The following is a 24,504-nucleotide window of genomic DNA, read 5'->3' as shown; positions in this document are numbered from 1 at the left end:
TAAATGTGTGAAGTATAATAAAACAATATTAACTTGACTTTATTTACAAAATAGAAATGCTTATTACGGATATGGTTCTACGATTTGATGTGACTTACTGCCGTGTTTAAGTGGACTGCAAGATTAGACATAATTTTATACATCCACCTTGGTCTATGGTGGTATGAGTGGATGACGCTGTACCTGAGCAGTAACCAAATCGTTATCATCACTTACAATATAATGAAACTTATGAAACCCATTACTTTAATATTATTCAGCGATTCAGTCACAGAAGACAGGATAAATTCAAGCATTCAACGAGCCTACATTTTATAGATAACAATTTTTTGCTCTAGCGCCCGTGGAGTGTGGACGTCTTAGCCCGTTGTTTTAAATCTTTTTATTATTCTAACTTCTTAAATTAAATTGTTTTCATAAATTCAGAAACCGAACGTTACATTTTTATTAGCACCATATCACGTTATATCATTTTCTTTAAATACGATTATATTCACACATTTTTTCAATTTGTTTAATGCACATCAATTCTAACGTTTAGTTTTTTTACCGTTTAAACAATTACATCATGGCAGTATCGGCAGCTGCTGCGTTACTCGATGAACTTATGGGGAGAAATCGAAACGATGGCCCCAACGCTCAAAAGAAACCTGTACATTGGGAAGATCCTGAGGTAAATTATTATGAATAATCATGACCCGTTGCTATGTCAACATAAAAAATGATTCTTTATTGAATGGGTGCATTAATTCAAACAAATTTTGGGTTAATTTTTTATCATTAATGTAGTCTTGTGATTTACCTTTGATGAAATAATATTTTATACATTTTGAGAATAGTAATGTTATGTTTATCTTCACTTCATATTACTAAGTGGACATTTTTCTCCTATTAATTTTGACTTCAGATAGTTTGGTCCTAATAAATTATTTTTCTAGACACATTGTTCTTACATCTATTTAGAAATATTCAAATTAGAGATGGGACCAACTTCAGTTTTCACTGGTTCAAATATAAAACTTGATCTTATTTGAACTGTCAAACATTTAAAAATCTCATAATACCATATTTTAAAATATAATATTGGTACAACAATAAAATAATTAAAAATAAATAGCTATTGTATTTATGCATATTAAACTTGATTATGTTCAAACTATAGAAACTGTTTTGAATTTTTCGAACAGTTTGATGATTTAAGAGCCTTTCATAATTAAACCGCTGGATAGGAAGTAAATATCTGAATATCATGTGTTCATACTTTATTAAGTCAAATTATTAATTGATAATTAATAATACTTATATTTACTTGATATCAGGGCTGGTTATATGCCTAGGCAACGTAAGCACAAGCCGACAGCGGCAAAATTTATAATTATATGAAGCAGCATAGGTATAAGAAAAAATAATAAAACAAGAGGCGGCAATTTTGATCTTTGCCAACATATAGAAATTTGCTTGCACCGACCCTGCTTGATATTACCTAATGTAGTTAATCTTATAAATCTTGAGCAGTTTTGGCTTAGTTTATGTATAATAACTACTGAAATCTTGTTTTTAAAGAAATTATGTTGTACTTTATTGTTTTTGATTTATGAACTATAAGTTAAAATTCAGTTTTTTGGACCAATTTAACAAAAAACTCTATTCCAGATTTTCGTTATTAAATTATGGTTAAAAAAAAAAATTATCAATATTATTTCACAATTAGTTATTAAATTATACTTTTTTGTTAAAATATAACAATTTGTATTTATTTTATTTTTATTTACCTATGTATATTTTTTTCAGTTTTGTAAATATTTTATGGTTAAATTTTGTCCTCACGATCTGTTTGTCAATACCCGTGCTGATCTTGGAGCTTGTCCAAAAGTTCACTGCGAAGAAGCTAAAACACAATATAATGAAGCAAGTAGCCGTTCTAAAATGCAATATGAAGATGAGTTTGTGTCATTTGCTACTAGTTTATTAAATGATGTTGATCGTCGCATCGAAAAAGGGAAACAAAGGTTGGAGCTTATGAATAAAACTGAAACGGTTAGTATTCCATATCTATTATGTTTAATTAGGTACATTACATTTTTTTATGTAAGTTCTTAAACAATTTTAAAAATAACCTATTTACAGTCACTGTTTATAATAATTAACAGTACAAAAATGAAATCATTAATTTCATTTGGCCTAAAAAGTTGTTAGCGTATTCTATAGGTAATTTAAAAAAGGCAGATTGTGATCGGAAGCTGTATTGTTGATCATGGATGCGGCGCTAACAGCCTCGAATCTTAAACACGTCAAAGGTTTTTGAGGTACATCATTAAATAATTCCCCCCCTTTATATTTTAATTATTAAAATAATTACTAAGTTTAGATTTTAGCTTCAATTGTGTAAATATGTGGGTGATAACTGATAGGTTAGGCCTTAAATTTGTATTGTAATATGGTAGTGTGTTTTTAATATATTCTATTGTTATACTTACCTATATAATTTTATTTATTCTTACTTCTGTATTAGGTTAATCTTAATTTTTTAAAATTATTTTAAAATTCAAATGCTCTGATTCAAGTACTTAAATGCATAGTTTAATATTCAAAAATTATGTTATTAATGAACAAAGATAAAGATTTTATCAATAGTTATGTAATTTTAACAATAAACATATTATTACAAAATCCATATTAATTTAAATAAATTAATATTTATTACTTATTTTAATAGATATTTATATCTTCTATATCACTTGATGAGAATTCAATAAAATTATAGGCTATAGCTAATAATCAAGCCATAGGAACTTTGTTATTACATTAAGTAATTTTAGTTCGGTTACTGTATGATTTTTATTAATTATTTATCTGATATTGGTTATAACTTATAAAAGAATTATTACATGATTTAAAATTTAGATTTCTTATTGATCAATTTGATATAATTATAGCTTTGGGAAATATAATTTGACTAACATGAATTATTAATAATATAATAAAATAATATTTTGATTTAATATTTTGTAGCCGGTGTCCCATTCTAATAGTCAAAGTCAGAAAAACCAAGAACAAATTAAATTATTGTCAGAAAAAATTAATGGGTTAGTGCAAGAAGCTGAACAAATGGGTACACGAGGTCATGTTGAAGAAGCTCAGGGACTCATGAAGCTTTGCGATCAGTTAAAAGAAGAACGTGATACTTTGAGAAAGCAAAATGAAAGCATTCATTGGTCACAAGTAATTATTTTTATAAAAATCAAATTATTTAATACTATATAATTTAACTTTAATTTTAGACATATGAACTAGCCGCTGCTCAAGAAAAACAAATGGAAGTATGTGAAGTTTGTGGAGCTTTTTTAATTGTTGGTGATGCTCAGTCCCGTATTGATGATCATTTAATGGGAAAACAACATATGGGTTATGCTCGTTTAAAAAATGCAGTAAATGAAATACAAGAGCAAAGGAAAAAATATGTAGAAGAAAGAGAAAAACAACGGGAAGAAGAAAGAAAAAAACGCATGGATCGTACTAGGTATAATAATTATTAACCGCTTAATGGCTAGAATCTCAACTATATTTTGATATTTTATTTAATACAGGAGTAACTCTAAAGACGTAGATAGACATAGCCGCGATGCTAATAATGACAAAAGATCTAAAAGCTCCAGAGATAGGTCTCGTCATAGAAACAATAGGTAATTATTTGTTAAAGAAAAAAACAAATTGTTCACTGTATTCTATCATTTTTGTAATTAAATTTAAAAAAAAATTATTTAATAGAAAATCTGAAAGACATGAAAGAGAAAGACGAAGAAGTAGAAGCCGTAGTGATCGTCGGTCTTCTAATAGTCATAGGCATAGAGGTACGTTTGTTATAAATATCTACTCAAATAAATAAATTTATAACCTTAACTTTTTTAAATATAGGACATAACGGTAACAGTCGCAGAGATCACTGAAAATTTGTTCAAGACATGATGTTACAATCATTAATTCAGGTAAACATTCTCTATTTTATTGTGTTAAAGCTTATTTAGAATTGATTTTTGAAAACACAATGCTATTGACGAGGTGTGTAGTTTAAAATGACAATGGGGTTAAGCCTATAATAATTATAGTAATTCTAAAATAAAAACAAAAGAAAAAACATCCTTAAAAAAATATTTGAATGAAAACTCCTGTTACAACTATTGTGTAAATTATCACATAGCAGAAGAAAATGGTCATAATGGGCGCTTTATTTCAAAAAAGTGCTTACTCATCATTCGAAAGTCTGCAGACATAACGAGGTATTTATAAAAAATAAAATATCTGAAGTAAATACATACAATGAATTGTGTTAATATTTTTATATATATAGAACAACGTATTTAGGGAAGGTTTCTTTGTTGTTACATTAGCATTTTTTAATATCAAATTATTTTGTTTTATGACAGATCTTACAATATAAAATGGTATACTTTAATTTAGATAATTCTTTATTTATTTTATTAATAAATCAATTACTATTTTATGTATTGATTAAATAAATATCTTAGGTATTTTGGTTATTAATACATACTATACAAGGCTTATACACTTGAGAAATAATATTGTTATTTATCGAAATGTGAATGGAAATTTATTTATTTCCAATTACCATTTTTGTTTTTATTCTGTGTAAAATTACATAAAAATGTATTAATTATATTACATTAAACATTTTTATATATTTATAATATAATTAAATATATAATGCAAGCATGTTACACCATTATTTGTACTAAATTAGTTTCGGGCTATAATTTATTTATATTTTATTGACGTCGTTTTTTTTTTACAATTAATATAAATTATATGATTTGTTTAAAAATAATTATTTTATTACAAAAATAGTAATATTATATTATGCTCTAAACATTTAAGAAATTATAAGAATTGCTTTGTATATTTTAACTTATAAAATGTTTACAATTTCTATTTTTTTCTAGGTTCGAATATCTGACGCAGTGTATTATGTTAAAATGTACAAAATATACCATTCTAAAAAAAAATTTAAGAGGTAACAATTCAAAAAACAAATTATAATACTTATGTTAATATTTTATTTAATGAAATAAACAATATTCATAAAAAAAAAATGTTACTGTGCTTATAATTAAAAAACATATTTTACTAATTTACATTATGTCAAATTTAAACAATTAATACTTAATAATACAATAAACATTACTTGTCAACTAAGTAACGCAGTCAGTGCATCAAAAAACTTTGGTCGATCTTTAGTTTGCATTTTTGCTATAGACGAATCAAAGTAATCCAATGAAATTTCAATATTTGTTTTGTTGGAAACTTGTTCGAATGCTTTTCCAAAAAAACTAAAACATTTTAATTATAGTACACTTTAGATGGAAAACTTTATGCATGCTGTAATTATATTATTATTTAATAAATAAAAAATTGTAAAACAATTAGTTTTATTTTATATTATCCTAAAATATAATAATATAAAGGAATGATTAATTATAATACTTAATATTTATAAACTATTTGCCCATTGGTGTGCCTACTCCACAACTTTCTACGGATAATCATTTCATACATATTATAATGCTATGGCCCAGAAAACCATTCTGATATTATTAATGAAACTTGATTTGATTCTATACTTCATTTGTACAAAAAAGGAAATCTAAGCAATGTATCAAAAAATGCTCAGTCATCATGTCACCATGACATAGTACCAGGATAACTACTGTCAGTAGTGTGCCTAAAGTGCATAGGGGTTGTTTTTTTTTTAGGTAGTTTCTCAAAATGTAAATTATGAATATAATTGAGTTACTAAAATTTGAGTAAATGCAACTTGATTGTATATATTTGTTAGTTTATAATGTTGCAAATTTTTTTTTAAGAGTACAAAACCTATAATGACGTGTTGTATTCATCTTATGAACATACAAAATAGCAACTTAAGATCAATACAACTAATTATGTGTTATTCAATTTAATATCAAGAGTGAATTGGTATATTATGAACATTGTCTATACGTTGACTTACGCATTATTAATTATTAAGTTATAAATGAGCATTGTTAACTAGTAATATTTACAATACTTATATACAGTTAAAAAATTAAAACATCAAAAAAAGACAATGCTAAAGTCAAAGTATAATTAATATTCTTACCTTAAATAAGAAGTCAATTTACTCTACTATTAAAACAATTGCTTCTACTGAATGCATATTTGGTATATTTTATTTTAGTAAGATGAAGACAATGCATAGGTTAGATTTCTTAAATGGCATAATAATTACTAAAAATAAGTTAACTAACCTTTTAGGCATGGACTCAGTGATAGGAGGGATACCAACTATTAAACATGTATCTTGATCCGAATCAAGAGTTGCTGAAGCAATTAATGGCAAACGAGTAGCTTTGATTTTTCGTGATGATGCTACTTGAGCTCTTAATGCAAATGATGCTAACATAGTTAGGCAGTGAGGATTGGAATAATGCTGAGAATGCAACGTACCCTATGAAAAAAGTTTAATAATAATAAACAATTAATATGGATATTTTATAACATTAAAATATGTCATGTCAATTATCAAAATGTAATAGTGTGATACCTCTTGAACAATTAAATAGTAAAATGGTCCAGCCAGTATGACTTGTCTCATATCTAATGCTGCCTGGACATGTCTAAACATATTGGATAATATCCATTTGGCTTTCTCTATTCCTTGGTCTAAAAACTCTTTTTTTGATCTAAAATAATGTAAATTATTTTTATTTTTGATTTAGTGAAATATTGTTAATTTACTAAATTTTGTATCTTACCTGGACAATGAATCCATTGTGTTATAAAAACACTGTGTAGGGGAATTTTCACGAGACTATAGGTAAAAAAAAAGTAACAGAAAAGGTTCAAAATTAAAATTAAAGTGTAAATGATAAAAACTAGAAAACTTACGTTGGTTTCCAATGTAGCAACCATTGAATAAACATAGTCAGCACATTGATACCTCGTTTTAAATCCTTGGTGTAGCATAAATGAAGGATAAGTCATTTGTAATAAATTATGAGTATTAGAAATTTTTTCCATCATGCCATAAAATTGTTTACGTAAACCCAAATCCATTGAATGGTACATTTGACGACTTTCAGCTAGAGGTAATCTTAAATATATAAGGATACTGTTGTTAAACCAGAATTCACTTTAAAAACATAACTGATGCAGATTGAGATGAAAATGATTTGTACATGGCTGAAATACTACTTCAAGAGTAGTATTTGATATTTTGTCAGAAGAGTTGCCCATGTGATGAAAAGCTATCAGGATATCGTCGCCAAGTTTAGAGTTGCCGAACAATAGGCTTATCATAATAAAAAGTGATATAAATTGTGTTAATGAAAGTAGAGACCAAAGAAAATAAACAATATTATAGTGAAAGTGTGAAGGTATTTTTACAATATGTTGAAAAAGCTGTACATCAATAGTTAGATATAATATAGTTTTGATTGAAAATTGCAAATCAGAAAGATAGACGTTTGATACTAGATAGTACATCCAACTAACTAAGTAATTTTATTATGCCTTTCTCGTAGTTCGTAGAGTCGATTGAGTCGCTCTGTTCGTGTCCAATGGTGGCAGATGGAAAAAGCAAATATAAGTGATAAACTTTAGGACTTATAAAGTATATTATTTACTTGTTTGGTGGCTAAGAACTACTTAAACTATTCAGAATGTGTCAGATAAAAACACTAAAAGTTCAAGATATAAAGAGATTAACAATGATTTTACCCCATTTCTGCTAATATTTGTTTCAGTCTTTTCTCGCCCTTGATTGTCCAAAGTTTCAAAGATACTGCAGTAAACATAGAATATCGAAGACTGCATTCAATTGTCCAATGTCTGTATAGGGCCAATAATAGACTGAAAATTGGTATTAATTATTATTTATGTTTTAATAATATGTATTTAATTCAAAATAATTCACTCTTTTTCTGATTCAATTCGAAGTTGTGTAGAAGTGTTTGAGGGTTTAGACATTGATGATTGTGACATATTATCTTCATCGTCATTAATAATAGTAGAATCACAAATACGACCAATGTGACCAGCAATCAATTCTACTTCCTTAAGATATCGCATACGTTCTGTCTTGCCTAAAATATATTGTTCAGTAACACCAACAATTCCCCACCTGATAAAGATTTAAAGTTCATAAATTATTACAAATTAAAAATTGAATAATGTTTAAATAAATTATTTACCACAATAAATCAACAGATTCCCTGTGTAATTTCCAAGCAAGATCAAACATTAACATTGCAGCCTATTAATTAAAAATACACATTATATAGTAAGATAAATTTTTTATAGAAATTGTAAAATACATACAGAACGTCCATAATAAGAAAATTGAGTATAATCAAATAACAATTTTTTTCTATTTTCTTCCCATCTTCTTCTTTCTCTTCTTTTAATTAATGTGCTTTGATCAAGTCTTCTCCTTTTGTTTTGTTGCTCTTCAACGCTATTGACATTGACAATATCTGACTCTTCTTCATCATCGGATTCAACAGAATCTACATCTTCGTCGTCTGATGACTAAACATAAGAAAATATAAAAATATTACATAAACAAATATATCAAAAATAATTACTTCATTCTCATTAAAAATATCTTCAAAATCAGGAATTTTTTCTTCGTCCTCAGGGGGAGTCAGTACTCTAACCTGAAATACAACACACAATTTAGTTAACTAAATAGCAAATATTTGTAACATGTAGATTCAATACTTAGGAAATAAAATACCTGAGAACTGCTATAAATGTTGCATATATCTGTAGGTCTATGACTATCAACAACAAAAAAAGTAATATTTTCCTCTGGTTCTAAAATTTCTATTATATCTAATGTACCACCACAATTAATTAACACAACATATTTCACCTAAAATAAATTAATATTTAAAAATAGAAAATCTTAAACAAAAATATTTAATACTGAAGTACTTACATCAACTTTTTGCTCTTCAAAAGCTTTTTTTAACTCTGTAACAGTTTTTACTGGTACAAGTACATACACTATATTGTCAAAACGTAATATGCACTGAAGTATTTTCACAGCACAAATTGCATCCACATCATAGTTAACCAAAATTAATATTTTCTGAAAAAAAAAAATATAATAATTTGAGATAAAGATCATCAAAACAATCATAACTAAACTATTATATATAAGATAGTCTGGTGCTACTATAATAGCAATTTTTAAATAACTAGATATAAAAATGAATATGAAATAAATATTTATTACTTGAGAAATTAATTTTTTTATTTAGGCTGTGCATAAGTAATTAATAAATCTGATTTACCAGACATTTTTAATACAAAATATTAGACTTAACAAATATCATTAAGTTGTAAACATTTTGTATAATAAGATATCTTAGATTTCATTGTTTCATACTTGGAAAATATGTTACATACAATATACTGTTATTAAATTATAAAAAATACAATTTTGTATTTAAAAATGTATAGATATATAAAATAAGATTTATACTTACATTTTTTGAAATTATGTCATAAAATCCTTTAACTAAATCTTCAACAAACATCTTTGAATAATATATGTAGGAACTAGGAATCCTTTGAAATCTAAAGAATAAATATTTTAAAATAAAAACATTATATTCTTTGTATAAATATTGACCATTAAAATAATTTGAACTCAGTTTTCGTACTAAGAACTATTTAGGTATATATTAACTTTAGTTTTTAAACTCGTTATTACTTCTTTACAATACATATGGTGAATATAAGTACTGGAAATTTAAATGTATAAATAAACAAATACTTATTTAAACGATGAATAAATGTTTAAAATTAATTTAAGATATAAAAAACCACAGGTTAATAAAAATGTATGTAAAACCAAGTAATTTATTAATTAAGCAAACACAAGTTAATTCTTGTGTTTTTTTGGCGGTACTGAATTCATCTATGTAGGAATCTAACATTAACCAATGAGTTTTTGAGTATTTTTTCTCCTATTATATGGTTCTGATTGCCATAAGCATTCAGAATGTTGAGTGTATGCCCAACTAATCAGATCTGGAAAATTATATTTGCGATGACCTGCATATTTCAAAATAAATAGATGCTAAATAGAATATGATAACCGAACAATCTATTATTTTTCTCATAAATAAGCCACTTTATGTAAATATCAAATGCAGTTTAGATTAAAAGATAGAAAGGTTAGTCACTTGGCTGTTAATATATTTTAATAGAATTAAACTTAAAGTATATTTATTACTTGGGTCAGAATTTTTTTTTATTATAAACTTATTAAATAAGTTTTGGTTAAAATTTGCTTTTATTTTTTTACTGAAATATCTATAGAAAAATATAAAAATTGATATAATTTTAATCACGGTGGTATATGTATAATTCAGGAAGAATCCAAATAGTATGCTGCTAAAAGTTTTTATTTTTTTATTTCAGATTTTCCAATACTACTGATTTTGTAAGATATATTTAATAGTAAAGAAACTTATGGTTAAAAATATTGTTTTGAAATAATATATTTTAAAATTAGTTTACAACTGTGAACATTTTTTTTTTATTGTGGTTAAAAACTGGCATGATTTAATTGATTCATTTAAAATATTGTTAAATTTAGTTCAAAGTTAAAAAGATAAATCAAAAAGGCAATTAATGAGAAATAATGACTATCATTGTTCAAAAATATTAATAATAATTAAGGTAGATATTTAAATATAAGTTTAAATTAAATATTGAAAATATATAAGCAACATAATACATGTATGAGTACAATGAGTACATACAAATCTATATCAAATAAAAAATAATTTTTAAATAATTTTTTTTAATCTTAATGATTGTATTTTATATTTTTATACACTAATAGATACAGTTCAAATTGGGTAGCTACCTTCTCAACGAAGTTTCTCAGTTTCTTCTAAGAATATCATCACGTAATAAAGCAAAAGCGCCAGGATTAATAGGAAACATTCGTCTTTATTCCTGTGTATGATATTCAATAACAGCATCGTTCATTCACATCCGACCATAAAATGTAGAGGACCATCCAAACCGAAATGTTAGTAATTTGAAATTGGTTCAGTATGTTATTTGAGTTACGACACTATTAACAGTTACACACAATAATAAATAAAACACAATATTATCCGATAACGACTAATGAATGCAGGATGACAAGTGACAAACTGACACTGACGATGATAAATCTACTATTACTATACTACTAGTATAGTAGTACTATAATAGTCGAATACTGAATAGTCGATATTTTCGATAATAATAAATATTAACAACAAAAACAAAAAGAAAAAAACGAACAAATTCGCGGTATAACCTTAAATAAAAATAAAAATGTTGAGATAAAAAAATACAATTTTTTTCTTTGGACCACATTTAAAACTAAACGGATAGCGTATAAATTACTCGATTTTTTTTAAGTCTTCAAATGGCTAGAGATTTTATGAATAAACTCAATTCGTGCTTATAAAAGTCGTAAGCAATATCTTTATATTTTTAAAACGATTATTCGAGTTATCTCACAATAATAATTGTTATTATCAACTGATAAGAACTATCGAAATCTGCATCTGTTTGGGGGTCAGTGACCATGAGTGTGCACCCGGCCAGGGTTCGCTACTGCGCCTGCAGGATCAGGGCTCAAAATACAGTGCGTGGAGAGCAACAGAATTTATCTTTTTTTCTTATGTCAGTTTCTTGAATCTTTGCACAGGTTTAAAAATAGTAACCTCGTTTCACAGACTATTAATTGTCTCACAGTCCGTATTATAAGTTTACAGATAGGTACGTATAATATTATTATACACTAAATCACGTATTTTTTCGAGAGTTATGTTATTACAACTATTTTATAGATTTTGAACGTAGCTATGAATGATTTACCTATATTGATTTTACAGTCATATACATAGGTATTTGATATTTTTGTGCTTGTTGGCTGTCATCAGCTCATCACTTTTAGGGTCGGTAAAACGCCTTAGATTTTCTATTTAGATTTTGGAGAGTAGTTTCTGGCAACAGATTGGATTTAGTTGGTACTTAGCCACTTACTTTCCAACATTTTTATAAAAACAATCAAGAAAAACTCTATTTTACCAAAAAAAGCAAAATTGATATTGCTTTTTTAGTGTAACTCAAAAATGAATAATTAAAATAGATAATTAAAATTATCATCAATTTTTTAAAAATAATGGTGCTATTTATAGACATTTTCAATTATAATTTTTTTTTTAGTTTTTTTTTTATAAGTGTCGAATGTCGATTAACATTTTTTCTTTCAGTCAAAGAACATGAAAACTCATAAATTGTTCACAATCAAATTAAATATATATACCAAAAATTCACAAACAATATTTTTTATAAGCGTTTGATGTAAAAATATTGATGAATTTTGATAAAATCGCGAAATTTTGAAAATGTTGGATATTTTTCTGGCTTTTTTATATCAAGCAAGAATTTTTTTTTATATCTATGGACTATATTTAAAAAATGTTATAATAGATTCCTCATAAGTCATAACTCATTTCTATTTATTAAAACAATTTCCGAGTTACATTAATTTTCTATGACATAAATGAATATTAATCAGTAAAATAATTAATTTTTATCGAACGATTTTCGATATTTTGTATTCATAAACGACTAACCATATATAGATACTGAAAAGTGGACATTTTTACCTGCAAATGATTATATACTATAATTTTCTATGCATGGTACATTTAAAAATTTTTCAAAATATTTTGATTCTTGTTGAGTTATTTGTAGGTAAATGGAATTTTAAAATTTATCAATTAGGTATTATAAAAAAATATGTATATATTGCAGTCAAGTTAAAAAGCTTGAATAATCAATAACTTGATACATGGTTCCTTCAATGTTATATTGTTGTTATTATAATAGTTTTTTTTTTTTAATATATTAAGGATGGAAATCGGTCAAAATATCCAATAAATACAATAAATAAGTATAATTTTTCTTTAATGTTTTAAATTAAATTAAATTTTTTAGTTGTACCTACGTATTTTTTTCGTTCAAAATACTATTTGATACATTATGAGTTTATTATCAAGTAATAAATTATTCAATATTTATATGTCTCTAACCTATAAGTAATAACTAATAAGTATACTATAAAGTATAAGTAGGAATCGCGGAATAAATAAGTCATGGTAAAAAAAGACCCACGCTAGGAAAACATACTAACCTCAGGTTACCTATTTTATTATAGATTTTTTTGTTATTAGTAAAAATCATAATTATATATAATATGTTATATGTATAATAATGTCATATAGTAATAAATATTTTAATGCTCTAATTCATGTTGATCTTTTCAAATCTGAGATCCAACTTATGCTTCCACAACCAAATTTATTTAAATGAATATTACTTTTTAAAAATTATATTTTATATTTTAAATTAAAAATACAAATTCTATAAGTTTTGAGTCCGGCTCATAAATGTATAGTTATATGATATAAAAAGTATTAATCAGTTTATCACGCATTTTATTCTTTAACAGTAAGTATTAATAAAAAGTATACCTACTTCTGTAAACAAAGATGTACTTGTCATTGATTGATGATAATATTTAATTTAAAAAGTGGTAAGTATCAATTTACAGTTAATGTACACTCAATTTATACATTCAACTCATTCAAGTATTTTATATTTAAAATTTAAAATTGTAGATGGCATATTGCCATATTATAAAATTACAAAAAATTCGTTACCTAGATAAAGTAAATTAAATTAAAAAACATATTATGTTTATGAATACATAATAAAATTATTTTGTTACTTGTCAATTAAAAAGCAATAAATATGAATATAGGTATGATAACAATAGTTGTATAGGTTATAGTTATTAGGTCTATTTTATTTAGTAAGGGCTTTGTTTTTTTAATTTAATTGTTTATGCAGATTTTATGTGTTGTTGCTACATTTTCTGTTCTGTGATTTGATTCTATTAACAAATGATAAATACAAAAATGATCATTTTATTGTATTTAATATTTATTATTACTTAGAAGGACATTACAAAACATTTTCGAATACCACGATTTAATTCCGTCGCTCATAAGAGTTCGTTATTTTATCATACTTGATATGTTGTTATCACAAAATTTTCTTAAATCATTCAGCTGTTTTGTTTTTTAGACTTAGACGCTGGTACTCATCGTTTCTGAGTATTCTGGTATGTCAAGTAACTTAAGTTGCCGTATTCTTATATTTATGGCGTAACTACCCGAACATTGATTTTTATAGTATTTAGAGGCGTGTCATAAAAAACGTCAAAATTATCATAAAAATAGCAATAACATTAAAAAAAGCAATAAGAATTTGTATTCCTTTTATCACAATCATTCATATCATATCATTAATTATAGGTATACATATTATTTTATAATAATTAAAAACATTATTATTTATAATTCATTTTTTTATAAGCCGATCAATACAATAGAGGGCCAAACAATTATGATTAGCGCTAAGGGATTCAGTATTCAGTAGATTATTTGAAACTAATAATACTGGAATGCACAATCATTTAACAAAAGTATATTGAACCATTATTTCAATTAACAATTTTTTCATGCAATTCACATTATATTTTTGGTAGTATTTTTAGAATATATATATAAATTAGTTTAGGTTTATCAAATACATTTTATAATTTTTAATTTATTAAATCTTAACATTTTTTCACATATAAATTACATTTTGAAAGATGAAGCTGATAATATGTCTATTGATTCTAAAATTAACACAGGAAAATTAATAGGTTACTTAAAAAATTAGATTAAATTTACAATGAAGTGAACTATTATTCATATAAAACAACACTTTTTTTCAGTTAGTCTAACACGTTCTGTTGGCTCACTTTCAGCCTTCTCCTGTTTAAGGAGAATTTGCCTTAATGGCCTTAAAAATAGGCAATATAATTCACTGCTATAATAATAAATTTAATAGATTGGTTGTTGGCAATAAATAGTAAGGTAATAGTTACAGAATAAAAATAATATATTAGATCAGAAATATTACATTAATAATATAAATTTAATTATAATCACAATAGAAATAATATATTAGAACAGAAATATTACATACTGTGAATACTGTGATAAACTCGCTGATGTTGAATCGAAAGAAAAACCTGCTAAAAAATTTAAAACTAAAAAAGTCAAACACTGTGATAAATTCGCAGTTGTTGAACCGAAAGAAATGACGATAGATATGATTCCAAGAAATTACCCAGTGAAAAGATTTAAACCTGGAAATTTTGAAACTCTAAAAGAAAACTACGAACCCGACGAACCAACCGTCAATCATTGTAATAAACCCGCAGTTGCTGAACCGAAAGAAACGCCGCCTATACAAGTAGCAGAAAAGAGTACAGACGTCGAATACTGTGATAAATCTGTGATTGCAGATCAAATTAAATTTGAGAAAGGATCCCCAGTAAACGTTACACAGATCGGGTACCCTTACTACGCAGCCATTGTTGTAGAATGTGATGAAAATTACGTAACTGTGAAATTTCCCAACTCCACGAATGTCAAACACCATAAATATCTAATTAAAAATGTGCAGCCATTCAAACCGCAGACAAAAGAAAAGAAAATTAAAAAATTGATAGACACGTATCAACAACTGAATAAACATATAGAAATATTTAAAAAAAATTGTGAAATGAGGTGCATAAAATAAATCAAATTAAAAGTAAAAATAAAAAAAAAAAAAAAATAGTAGAACAAAATGTCTGAAGCTGCGTAAGTAAACGGCAAATACAATGTACGAAAAACACGTGCTCAACAATAGGAAAAGACACCCTAGAACTGGGAAAAACTTGTTAATATTTAGAAAAAGAACTTTACGAACGATACTTACTAGAGAGTTAATGCAGAAAATGCAAATAACAGCAATGAAAAACGATTTGGTAGAAAAGGATATTAGAAAGAACAAACGTCAAAACGTGTTTTGTTGTGCAACAGAAAAACTATACAAAACAATAGAAACGCCGCAACGGCAAGAAAGGAACGAGTTGCTCGGCGAAAAGCAGAAAAACAACCGCAAGAGTAAAACGAGCTTAAATAGAGAAGTTGACATAACGTTTTAATCCATGGAAATAGTGTCGCCTGTAAATGAATATAAAAATAAGAAAACTAGTACAAGGCGACAACCAAACTTAGAAAGAATATAGAATAGAAATACAAATAAAATAGATAGCGCAGTGATGAGTGATCACACACACGTCACACACTGGACAGTCGTACACGGAAGCTGATGCCGCCTACCGCACTGCAGTAATGCATGCTAGCATTCTACATGTATATTAATAAGAATATAATATAAGTTTGCCATATTGGCGCGAACACGTTCTTTACTTCTAAAAGACTGTTTGAAAGCAAATCATTAAAAGATATTAATTTCTATCGACAAACAGATTTGACATCTATATAGAAAAAGATTATTGTATAATGTAACTAAAAGATATGAGCAAACAAATTTAATGTTAAATCAACGTTATGTTAAGAAGTGCATTCTAAAAGTTGAAAAATATATAATTAGTAATTCTAAGCAACTAAACAGACTAAATTAGTTTAAATTAAATTTTATTGAATCACAAATGCATATGCAACCACAAAACCCTCGATGTAGGCGTTTCATAGGTTGTATAGATGATGACTAAGTATTTGTATTGTCTTTACTCATTATATAAGCAGAGTGGTAAAGTGTACAAAATGCTTTCGAAAGTATATTTACTCTTCCATTGCGCACGTGTATTATGGATATTGGGCATGTTGGAAAAAATAACATTTTAAACTGGAATTAACTAAAGAATTTTTTTAAATTTGAAGAATACAGTTTAAAAAATTAGAAAAAAAATTTGCATTGTAATTTTTGATGAAATCTATGGCACAAGAAGGGAATATTGTTGGATTTGAAGATCTGGGAGAAAATAATATGTCTAATAATTTTGCAGACAAAACATTCGTATTAATGGTTGAGGATGCAGGAAAAATTTAAACAATCAGCTGCTTTTTACCTGACCATAGTACTATAGTAGTGGAATGACAAGTTTCTACTCTATTATCAGAAATTCTTAAAAATATTATTGTGGCAGTGCAATCAACTGAACTCATAGTTATTTCAAGAGTTTGTGATCTAGCATCCACAAATATAGCTGGTACTAATATATTACAAAAAAACACTAATAACATCTATTATTATGCAGGTATAAAAATATACCTTAATAGGTATATACATATATACAGGATGTAACTGATCTATTTGACGAATGCAATAACTCTTTTCCTATTTAATATTTTTTTTATAATGATTTCTTGAGCTCCACGTTATATTTTATAATTTTTTTTTATAAAAAAAAAAAAAAAATTAATTTTTAACTAAACATTATTTTTAAAATCCAAGATATTTACATACCTATTTTATAAATAAGTTTTTACTAACAATTTTGGCGTTAAAATTGAATTATGTTTAATTTTTAAACAATTTTCAAAATTTGTTAAGATTCTAATTTATTTTTTGCTAATCAGTGTTACCGTTTGCTGTTTGCTACTGTGTATACTTTCGTAAAATTATTTTCGTATACAATAAACAAATGAAAATTGCTTTGATCTTTGCTTTGTGTTCGGTTTAAAAATAATAAATAATATAAACATCAATGCAAAAATATTTAATCTACATATTTATAAAGTTTTAAAACTTAAATATGTGTGGCTGCAATACATTTGTAATGTAAAACAATATATTTGACTCACCATTCAAAATTTACTCCCTTACATAAAAAAATAAGTTCTAATGACTTATGAATTCTGAATTCTGATATACCCAAATCTTAAAATTCAATGTAGTTAATTAACTGCCATAAGAAACTAACTCATGTATAAGTTACACAATGTGTGTGAATTAAATGATTTAATTACTAATGAGCAAATTTATTGATACAATGACAACATAAATGTATAAAAACAAATATTGAGAAGTTTTAGTCAATTAAATCACCACTTGATTAAAAAAACGAGAAAGACGATTGTTTTATAAAACATTAAAACCATTATCGTATATTATTTATTATATTTGTACTATATGTCTATATCAGTGGTTCCCAAACTTTTTCCCATCGCGGCACATTATTATTAGTTTTTATAAGTCACGGCACAGTTTGAATCAATATTATCTACTTATCGAATAATATCGTTATTAGGTAAGAATATAAAAAAAAGTTCAAGTTGTCGCGGCACACCTTTCAAATTTCACGGCACACCCTTTGGGAAACACCAGTCTATATAATATGTTAAATAGAAATAAATAATAATATTATTATAGTGGTGAAAACTAAAATATTGTGCATAACTAGACACTGGTAATGGTTAATTAGGAGACTGGAAGTCTGTTAGAATAGCGTTTAGGTCGTTAAGGAAACGTAAAGAACCTTCTCGAATGTTCTGTCCTATATAAATTATATATAATAATACAACACTAACGTGCTGTATTATTTTATTTAAAGATTTTTCTTAAAATATTATTTTTAAAGATGTTTATAATAAAATTGGTAGAAATATGGTTAATTTTTGAAAATATCAACATTTATAATTCACTTAAAAATCTAAATAATAAAAAAAAATGAAAAAACAATTGGTGGAGAAATTTCGAGAATATTCGGTAAAACTACAGGTGATTATTAACCGTATCGTTGATGCTTATTTAAACTTGATTGTAATCATGATTCATTTATCTTGATACCATTTTTTTCAAAGTATAAAATATTCATCATGAAACATAAATTACTATTTTGGAGCAAATAGCAATTATGTTACACGAGACCAGTGATGGCGAATGCTGACTTCGAAGTATGGGCATGCTCATCTACCATAATGTATTATAGACTATAGTTCTATTTAATTTATAATTAATAAATAATACATAAATTTGTATATATTTAAAAATAAATAAAATTATTATACACTCGTATACGTAAATTATATAGATCATTGACAAAGCGGAATACAGTGAACATGCCCTGGGTGGTTATTACCGCGATTGTTAGTGGAGCGGATCTCGGAATAACATGCATATAATACAATGTGTCCCGGGGCGAAGTGACCGGCCGCCGTCATATGAAAGTATACCTAAAATGATGAAGAAATAACCTTTAAAGTGGGGGTCTAACTCTTTTTTTTTTTGAGTTATGGGCAATTTAAGTTTTTTTAAACCAAACAAAAACTACCACGGATTTTTTTATGTTTCTCCGAAACTTTTCAACATTTTAACATAATTTTTTTTTTGTTTTAAAGCTATTTAATTGTCCTTTCAACCAACATACGCAATTAAACCAAACTTATGTAAATTATTATTATTAAATTGAAAAAATTAAATTTTTTTATCAAAAGTTGGAATTTTTAAAAATAAATCTCTTATTACTCAAAATAATTCAATATTTAGTATGGGTTATTTTGGTTGTGTATTATTCTACAGAATAATACCTTGATTACCTTATAAGTTTGGTTTTCATATCTTTCATAATCGCAGAGTTATACGCAGCTAAACATTACAGGTCTTTTGTGATTTTAATTATTGGCAATTTATTTTATGGTAATTTTAGGTGATATAAATAATGTAAGAAGTCAATTTTTTTTAAAAATAAAATAAAAATAAAGTAGTTTAATAATAATAATAATTAAATAACAAGGAAATAATGTTATGTTTATTTGATTAATTAATAAGATTTTCAAAGTGTTCCCCACCTAACTGCAAACAAGCTTGAGCTCTAAATGAAACACTTTGTGCAGTCCTTTGTATTTCAGCATGATTTTCGTATTTTTTCTGCTGCTATCACCCCTAATGAGTTTATGCCTAAGTTATACTTGATGTTTAGAAAAATTATAAATTGCCAATAATTAAAATCACAAAAGACCTGTAATGTTTAGCTGCGTATAACTCTGCGATTATGAAAGATATGAAAACCAAACTTATAAGGTATTCAAGGTATTATTCTGTAGAATAATACACAACCAAAATAACCCATACTAAATATTGAATTATTTTGAGTAATACGAGATTTATTTTTAAAAACTCCAACTTTTGATAAAAAAATTTAATTTTTTCAATTTAATAATAATTATTTACATAAGTTTGGTTTAATTGCGTATGTTGGTTGAAAGGACAATTAAATAGCTTTAAAACAAAAAAAAAATTATGTTAAAATGTTGAAAAGTTTCGGAGAAACATAAAAAAATCCGTGGTAGTTTTTGTTTGGTTTAAAAAAACTTAAATTGCCCATAACTCAAAAAAAAAAAGAGTTAGACCCCCACTTTAAAGGTTATTTCTTCATCATTTTAGGTATACTTTCATATGACGGCGGCCGGTCACTTCGCCCCGGGACACATTGTATAATATAGTAATAACTGCGTACTGCTATTGCATGCCTAAATGGGCTAAAAGTTACGATAAAGATAAATACAGATAAGTATATAGTTTATATAGACCACATTTTTATTTTTCATTATATGGTAATACAATTGGTCCTGTATTATATTATGATCTATTCAAGGGCGCTCACAGAAATTTTCACCGGGGGGGCAAGGTGTTTATTATACATACATATAAAATGCTAGGATAGGTTAGGTAAAATACTGTAATGGATATACAAACATTGGCAACAAAAGCGGGGGACCTAACCATCCTAACTCCCCCCAACGGGTGCTCATGGATCTAGTCATTTTTAACTCATCCCTATCACACTTTATCAAAACTTAAAAAAAAGACTCAGAAAATCGAAAATTTCAGTTGTCTATAAATAGCTCAAAAAAGAGAGAATATTTTGACGTTTCAGCGAGTGAGTTTGTTCAGAATCTAAAATTGTATTTCAGATTTCTGTATTTTTAGTATTTTAATATGGTTATAAGAGGAACTACATAGGATCTTATATTTTTAAATCATCAAGAATTAAGAATTCGAGAAATAAAATTAAAAATGTTTATAAAAAGCTTAAAGTTTGAAATATTTAGAAAACTATAGGTACTACAAGTGGTAAAAATGCAAACATTATTGTTTGTTGAGAATTCCAGTATCTATTTACGATTATTTATTGTTAAATTATAAAAAAAAAAAAAAAAACAAAAATTGTTAGGGGGTAAGTAACTATTATACGACGTCATGAAAATTAACAAAAATATTATTAAATTAAAAAATTAAATGAAAAAAAAAAAAAAAAAAATTAAAAAATAGTAAATTACTATAGGTATCCTTCCAAAATCTCATAATAAAACATAATTTAATATTGCAATCTATACCTATGATATTAAATTTCTTACATGTAAGGAAAATGAAAACAAATAAATAATAATAAGCGACGACTGAGTAAACAGAAAGCGCTCGGTGAAAACACCGAGAAATACGGAGAAAATTCGAGAATGCTCTATACGGATAGTGAAGATTAAAATAGTGTGTGATACTGGTAGAGGTGAGGTAGGGGGACGGCACGGCAGCGCTCGCGAAACGTATCGAACCTTCTAGAACGTTTCGTCGAATATATAAACGTTAGCAGCGCGCTATCGAGCATCAGTTTGAATTTCGAGCGACACCAGTGTGATTCAACGAACGAGGCATACTATCTTGTGCAACTCTGCGCTATTCACAATTTTTTCAGTGCGATAAATTAAACATTAAGTGACTTTTAAATCGTTTACGAGTTGTGTGCTATTACCGTATACGTTTTAAAGTTAAATAATTTTATAGTTTCTATTCGTATTTATTGTGTGTGAACAAAATCTACAAGTTTTCGGTGAAAAAATGGTTGGAAAGACGGCGATCGGTATCGACTTGGGTACCACTTATTCTTGTGTGGGCATCTGGCAACACGGAAAAGTTGAGGTCATCGCCAACGATCAAGGTAACAGGACCACCCCCAGTTATGTGGCATTTACAGACACCGAACGGTTGATCGGCGATGCGGCTAAAAACCAAGTGGCAATGAACCCCGTTAATACAGTGTTCGACGCCAAGCGTCTGATCGGACGTCGTTTCGACGACGAAAAGACACAAGCCGACATCAAACACTGGCCGTTCAAAGTGGTGAACGACTGTGGGAAGCCAAAAATCCAAGTGGAATTCAAAGGTGAACGGAAAGTGTTCGCGCCGGAAGAAATCAGTTCGATGGTGCTGACGAAAATGAAGGAGACCGCCGAAGCGTACTTGGGCCGTGAAGTGACGGACGCTGTGATCACGGTGCCAGCGTACTTTAACGACTCACAGAGACAGGCGACAAAGGACGCGGGTGTCATAGCCGGTCTGAACGTGATGCGAATAATCAACGAACCGACAGCTGCGGCTTTGGCGTACGGTCTAGACAAGAACCTGAAAGGAGAGAGGAACGTGTTGATATTCGATCTGGGCGGCGGAACGTTCGACGTATCCGTTCTGCAGATCGACGAGGGTTCGATATTTGAAGTGAAGTCAACGGCAGGCGACACGCACTTGGGCGGCGAAGACTTTGACAACCGTCTGGTAGCTCATTTGGCCGACGAGTTCAAGAGGAAATGCAAAAAAGACGTACATTCCAATCCGAGAGCGTTGAGACGATTGAGGACTGCAGCCGAACGGGCCAAGAGAACATTGTCGTCCAGCTCGGAGGCCACCATAGAGATTGACGCTCTGATGGAAGGTATCGATTTCTACACACGAGTTTCACGAGCCCGTTTCGAGGAATTGTGCGCGGATCTGTTCAGATCGACTCTGCAACCGGTGGAAAAGGCGTTGGCGGACGCCAAGTTGGACAAGGGAGACATCCACGACGTGGTGCTCGTGGGTGGTTCGACGAGGATCCCGAAGATTCAGAGTCTCCTGCAGAACTTTTTCTGTGGCAAACCGCTGAACCTGTCCATTAACCCCGACGAAGCTGTAGCCTACGGTGCCGCAGTACAGGCGGCCATTCTCAGCGGGGACACGAGTTCTGCGATTCAAGACGTGTTGCTCGTGGACGTCACCCCCCTGTCACTGGGCATCGAGACCGCGGGCGGGGTGATGACTAAAATCGTCGAGCGCAATTCCACTATCCCTTGTAAACAAACCCAAACGTTCACGACGTACGCAGACAACCAACCGGCTGTTACCATCCAGGTGTTCGAAGGTGAAAGGGCCATGACTAAGGACAACAATCTGTTGGGAACGTTTGACCTGACCGGTATACCTCCGGCGCCTCGGGGCGTACCCAAGATCGAGGTGACTTTTGACATGGACGCCAACGGCATTTTGAACGTGTCGGCCAAGGATAATAGCTCTGGCCGCTCTAAGAATATCGTCATCAAGAACGACAAAGGTCGCCTGTCCCAAGCCGAAATCGATCGTATGCTAAGCGAGGCTGAACGGTACAAAGAAGAGGACGAACGACAAAAGGCCAAGATCGCGGCCAAAAACCAGCTGGAAAGCTACGTGTTCAGTGTTAAACAAGCGTTGGACGATGCCGGCGATAAGTTGACCGAATCCGAGAAAAACACTGGCAAACAGGAATGCGATGCGGTCGTCCAGTGGTTGGATAACAATCAGTTGGCAGACAAGGAAGAGTACGAGTACAAATTAAAGGAAATACAAAAGAGTTGCTCAGCTCTTATGATGAAGATACACGGCGCGGGACAACCAGGTGGTGCACCTCCCGGGGCACAGGGTTTCCCGGGCCCTAGAGGACCTACCGTCGAAGAAGTTGATTAATTATTTTAAAAAAGTAATCTCATAATTTATGTGAATACCATTGTTAACTACTTAGACTTATTTATTTATTATTATGTAATATTATGTCCCACCTTTATTAGATAATAGATTTAAGTTAAGACTGATTTTTTTTATTGTTTTAGTGTTTAAGTTTTCTCGAAAATATATTTATTAGCTGTATAGCCAGTATACGTATTGTCTTTTTATTTATCCAGAAAACATACATACCTACTATAAGTATTAGTCGTACTGCAGTAAGAATACATGGTATAGTATTGGTTTTTATGCAGTGGCGAATTCTCCGGTTGTGTTGAAGGATATAAATTGAATTGATAAAAATTAAATTGTGTACTTATAATAGAGTGTAATGCCTGGATCGTGACCAGCCGTTCGTGCTCAGCTAACGGGATTCCGCGGCGAAAAATTAATGAACCACCACACTGGTTCGCGTCCGATACGTCGTTTTTGCCCCGAAGCCCCGCTGGTCGAACAACTTACGCACATCATTTACTCTATCCAATTATTGTTTAAGTTTAAATAATTAAAAACCAAACTTTTACATAAAATATGGGCTTTCCAAAAAACATGCTCAACATCGCATTTTATTTGATATATTTCTTCGAATATTATCTCTCGAAATTAAGACTAGACTATTAAGACTCGAAATCGATGTTTAAAAATCATGTCATTTTATCAATAAAC

The 24,504-nt window shown here is 28.4% G+C and overlaps 3 protein-coding genes across 5 annotated transcripts; 2 read left to right on the top strand and 1 right to left on the bottom strand.

Annotated features, from left to right (window-relative positions):
- Positions 1-17: 17 nt before the first annotated feature.
- On the top strand, positions 18-5,438 carry LOC114123937 (luc7-like protein 3). 3 transcript variants are annotated; one of them, XR_007604985.1, is made up of 9 exons: positions 18-673; positions 1,792-2,037; positions 3,013-3,222; positions 3,282-3,520; positions 3,588-3,683; positions 3,769-3,851; positions 3,916-3,986; positions 4,199-4,277; positions 4,959-5,438. XR_007604985.1 is itself a non-coding variant. In XM_027987077.2 (8 exons), the coding sequence occupies exons 1-7, from the start codon at positions 569-571 to the stop codon at positions 3,945-3,947; spliced, it is 1,011 nt and encodes a 336-aa protein (XP_027842878.1). In that variant the 5' UTR covers positions 18-568; the 3' UTR covers positions 3,948-3,986; positions 4,959-5,438. The 3 variants fall into 3 exon arrangements, 1 of the variants encoding a protein (XP_027842878.1); XR_003592398.2 differs by having other exon boundaries at positions 3,916-4,277; XM_027987077.2 differs by lacking the exon at positions 4,199-4,277.
- LOC114124244 (cell division control protein 45 homolog) lies at positions 5,050-11,519 on the bottom strand. The gene is made up of 14 exons (XM_050203516.1): positions 10,940-11,519; positions 9,549-9,639; positions 8,996-9,148; positions 8,792-8,929; positions 8,640-8,711; positions 8,374-8,583; positions 8,247-8,308; positions 7,970-8,176; positions 7,774-7,905; positions 6,943-7,147; positions 6,810-6,865; positions 6,599-6,737; positions 6,303-6,502; positions 5,050-5,345 (listed from the first exon to the last, which is right to left on the bottom strand). Exons 2-14 carry the CDS (start codon positions 9,597-9,599, stop codon positions 5,204-5,206), a joined length of 1,767 nt encoding a protein of 588 aa, XP_050059473.1. The 5' UTR covers positions 9,600-9,639; positions 10,940-11,519; the 3' UTR covers positions 5,050-5,203.
- Positions 11,520-21,644: 10,125 nt separating this feature from the next.
- LOC114124251 (heat shock protein 70 A1-like) lies at positions 21,645-23,993 on the top strand. The gene has a single exon (XM_027987439.2). The coding sequence runs from the start codon at positions 21,889-21,891 to the stop codon at positions 23,800-23,802; it is 1,914 nt and encodes a 637-aa protein (XP_027843240.2). The 5' UTR covers positions 21,645-21,888; the 3' UTR covers positions 23,803-23,993.
- Positions 23,994-24,504: the final 511 nt, after the last annotated feature.

Source organism: Aphis gossypii, chromosome 1 (assembly GCF_020184175.1).
Source record: "Aphis gossypii isolate Hap1 chromosome 1, ASM2018417v2, whole genome shotgun sequence".
Taxonomy (NCBI): domain Eukaryota; kingdom Metazoa; phylum Arthropoda; class Insecta; order Hemiptera; family Aphididae; genus Aphis; species Aphis gossypii.
Note: the sequence above shows the minus strand (reverse complement) of the source record. Positions and strands in the feature narration are given on the sequence as shown.

Bases quoted from the DNA above. Each gene is read 5' to 3' on its own strand.
- LOC114124244 (XM_050203516.1), bottom strand. From the start codon at position 9,599: ATGTTTGTTGAAGATTTAGTTAAAGGATTTTATGACATAATTTCAAAA. The intron at 6,738-6,809 runs GTAAGATACAAA...ACATTATTTTAG, and splicing joins ACAATGGATTCATTGTCCAG to ATCAAAAAAAGAGTTTTTAG. The intron at 6,503-6,598 runs GTATCACACTAT...CTTTTTTCATAG, and splicing joins ACTATTTAATTGTTCAAGAG to GGTACGTTGCATTCTCAGCA.
- LOC114124251 (XM_027987439.2), top strand. From the start codon at position 21,889: ATGGTTGGAAAGACGGCGATCGGTATCGACTTGGGTACCACTTATTCT.
- LOC114123937 (XM_027987077.2), top strand. From the start codon at position 569: ATGGCAGTATCGGCAGCTGCTGCGTTACTCGATGAACTTATGGGGAGA. The intron at 3,521-3,587 runs GTATAATAATTA...TATTTAATACAG, and splicing joins AAACGCATGGATCGTACTAG to GAGTAACTCTAAAGACGTAG. The intron at 3,852-3,915 runs GTACGTTTGTTA...TTTTAAATATAG, and splicing joins TAATAGTCATAGGCATAGAG to GACATAACGGTAACAGTCGC.